This window comes from Cupressus sempervirens, chromosome 6 (assembly GCF_028749045.1).
Source record: "Cupressus sempervirens isolate cs-2001-9-10 chromosome 6, ASM2874904v1, whole genome shotgun sequence".
Lineage (NCBI taxonomy): Eukaryota > Viridiplantae > Streptophyta > Pinopsida > Cupressales > Cupressaceae > Cupressus > Cupressus sempervirens.
Genome location: NC_143123.1, coordinates 599,753,318 through 599,755,578, shown reverse-complemented (window position 1 = coordinate 599,755,578; position 2,261 = coordinate 599,753,318). Strand labels below are relative to the sequence as shown.

Sequence of the window (2,261 nt, the reverse complement as noted above, 5' to 3'; positions counted from 1 at the left end):
TATACTCTCCGTTAAAGAAAGACTTCAATTTCCAATCAGTCAAAACAAAGAATAGGCCACACCAGAACAAACAACAGAAATAAGGCAAGAACAAAACATCAAATCTGAGCCGACCAGATAGCCGCGCCGTGTCAAACCCGGAAGCTTAAACACATAATGTAATGTTAATGTTAAAAAACTATATACGTGATAAGCGTGAAAGCTTTGTCGGCGGATTGTCAATCTTTGAAAAGATTATATGCTTTTTTAAAGATTATTGATGAGATTATATGCTTTTTTAAAGATTATTGATGAAGGTCAGACAAACATCGAACCAGAATTATTGAAGTGGGCTTTCCTTACTTTTCTTTGTCCACACTCCAAGTTGTTGATTGAGCAAGAGAAACGGTCATTATAAATAACGTTGCTGCTCAAGGAGTCTATCATTAAACTCAAGCAAAATCTGAAGACACCAAGATGGCAGGGTATATTTCATCAATGCCAGGCCTGTTCAAAACGCACGTGATTTTATTATTTCTTGTGACCCTGACGTGGAAGGCAACAGCATATTCCGCCACTGAAATAGAAAGGTTTGATCAGTTGATGGAAAAGCTGATGGCCTACGGTAACGTTCCAGGAGCTCAGTTGGCCGTTGCCAAAGATGGTCATCTCAAATATTTCAAAGCTTTCGGAGTCGCCAATCTGCAGAATGACGAGTTACTGACTACCCGCCACGTCATGAGATTCAACAGCATCTCCAAACTCATCACGGGGGTCGCCATTCTCAAACTTATTCAGGTAACTCTAACCAAAACTGAATAGACTTGTAATTTACATAAGTTGCAATTTTCGTAAAATTTATACTCAAATTACACAGTACATTGATTAGTTTGAGGTTTTTTATTAATACAGGAAGGGCGGCTGAGTCTGGAGGACAAACCATTTTCTTTTCTGGACAATTTGTCACCTCCAAAAGGTGCTGCAGTCGATCCTCGATTAATGGACATCACAGTACAACATCTGTTACAGCACTGTGCGGGATGGAACGACAGTTTACCAGAACGCAATGCTTTCATAGTTCCAGGTGCTCTGTATGCATCACACTCTCTTGGCCACCCAACGCCTCCGACAGTGTACGACATCATTCGTTACATGAAGGGCATAGCGCTGGATTTCGATCCCGGGTCTGCCATGTATTACTCTAATTTGGGTTATGCCGTTCTTGGAAGAGTAATTGAGAAGGTCTCTGGAATGAAATATGGGGAGTACATGCAGAAACATATTTTCATTCCGCTGGGTCTCAGAGGGCTGAGAATGGCAGAATCGCCAGAAGATCGCCTCGCGCAAAATGAGGTCCACTATTATGGTTTTAACGGCGTCGATAACCTCCTGCTCTCCATTTTTCCTGGTGAAGGTTACGTCAACGGCAGCTATGGCATTACGGATTACAGAAATCTCGACGCCGCGGCAGGGTGGACGGGAAACGCTGCAGACGCGGTTATATTTATGGATCACATTGACGGGCTTCGTCGGCCAGCGATTCTGAAGCCGCATATGGTTAAGGCGATGTTGAATGCTCCGATGCCGTCGAACAGAAGTCTTATAGGAGATCGGTACTTCGACCATTCGAGGGGGCTGAATGTTTATGTGAGCGTGGGTTCAGATGGAGAGGTCGAGAGTTTTCAGCACGGCGGCGCAGGTGTTGGAGCCATGTCTCTGGTCATGAGAATTGTTGATATCAATGTTACGTTTGCGTTTGTGTTGAACACATGCCCCCTTGGAGACTTTGTGTACGGTGCGATAGGTAACCTCACTAATATTGCTCACAGCATCAAGGACTGGCCAGTCGACGTATCTTTCTAATAGTAGCCCTCAATGTCTAGACAATAAAGGTTGCCATGCCCATTAGGGCTCTCTATATGCAAATAACGTTAATAATCGACGGAATAGAATAATATTCTAAGGCTTGTTTCCTGAGTAATAGGATGGAATGTGGTTCAGAATTAAAATATTACTATTGCGCTTATAGGAAATTACCCAATTTAATATGGTAAAGATGATAATCCTATATGTCCATAGCAGATATATTGATTTCCTTTTAATAAATTATATTTGAAAAGGGCTTTAAACAAAGAAATGACATTTAATTTTTAATCAAGTTACAATCTATAATTTTTTCTTTATATATTTACTTTTTTTTATTAACAAGGCAAGGAGAGGGACCTAAACCTTGGAATAGACAAATACCAAGAAGCTATAGTCCAAAAGATTAAGGAGGAAGC

General features: G+C 41.3%; 1 protein-coding gene across 1 annotated transcript; it reads left to right on the top strand.

Annotated features, from left to right (window-relative positions):
• The first annotated feature begins 440 nt into the window (after nucleotides 1-440).
• LOC149553668 (polyglycine hydrolase-like) lies at nucleotides 441-1,988 on the top strand. Its single transcript, XM_089789933.1, has 2 exons — nucleotides 441-777; nucleotides 892-1,988. The coding sequence occupies exons 1-2, from the start codon at nucleotides 457-459 to the stop codon at nucleotides 1,840-1,842; spliced, it is 1,272 nt and encodes a 423-aa protein (XP_089646059.1). The 5' UTR covers nucleotides 441-456; the 3' UTR covers nucleotides 1,843-1,988.
• Nucleotides 1,989-2,261: the final 273 nt, after the last annotated feature.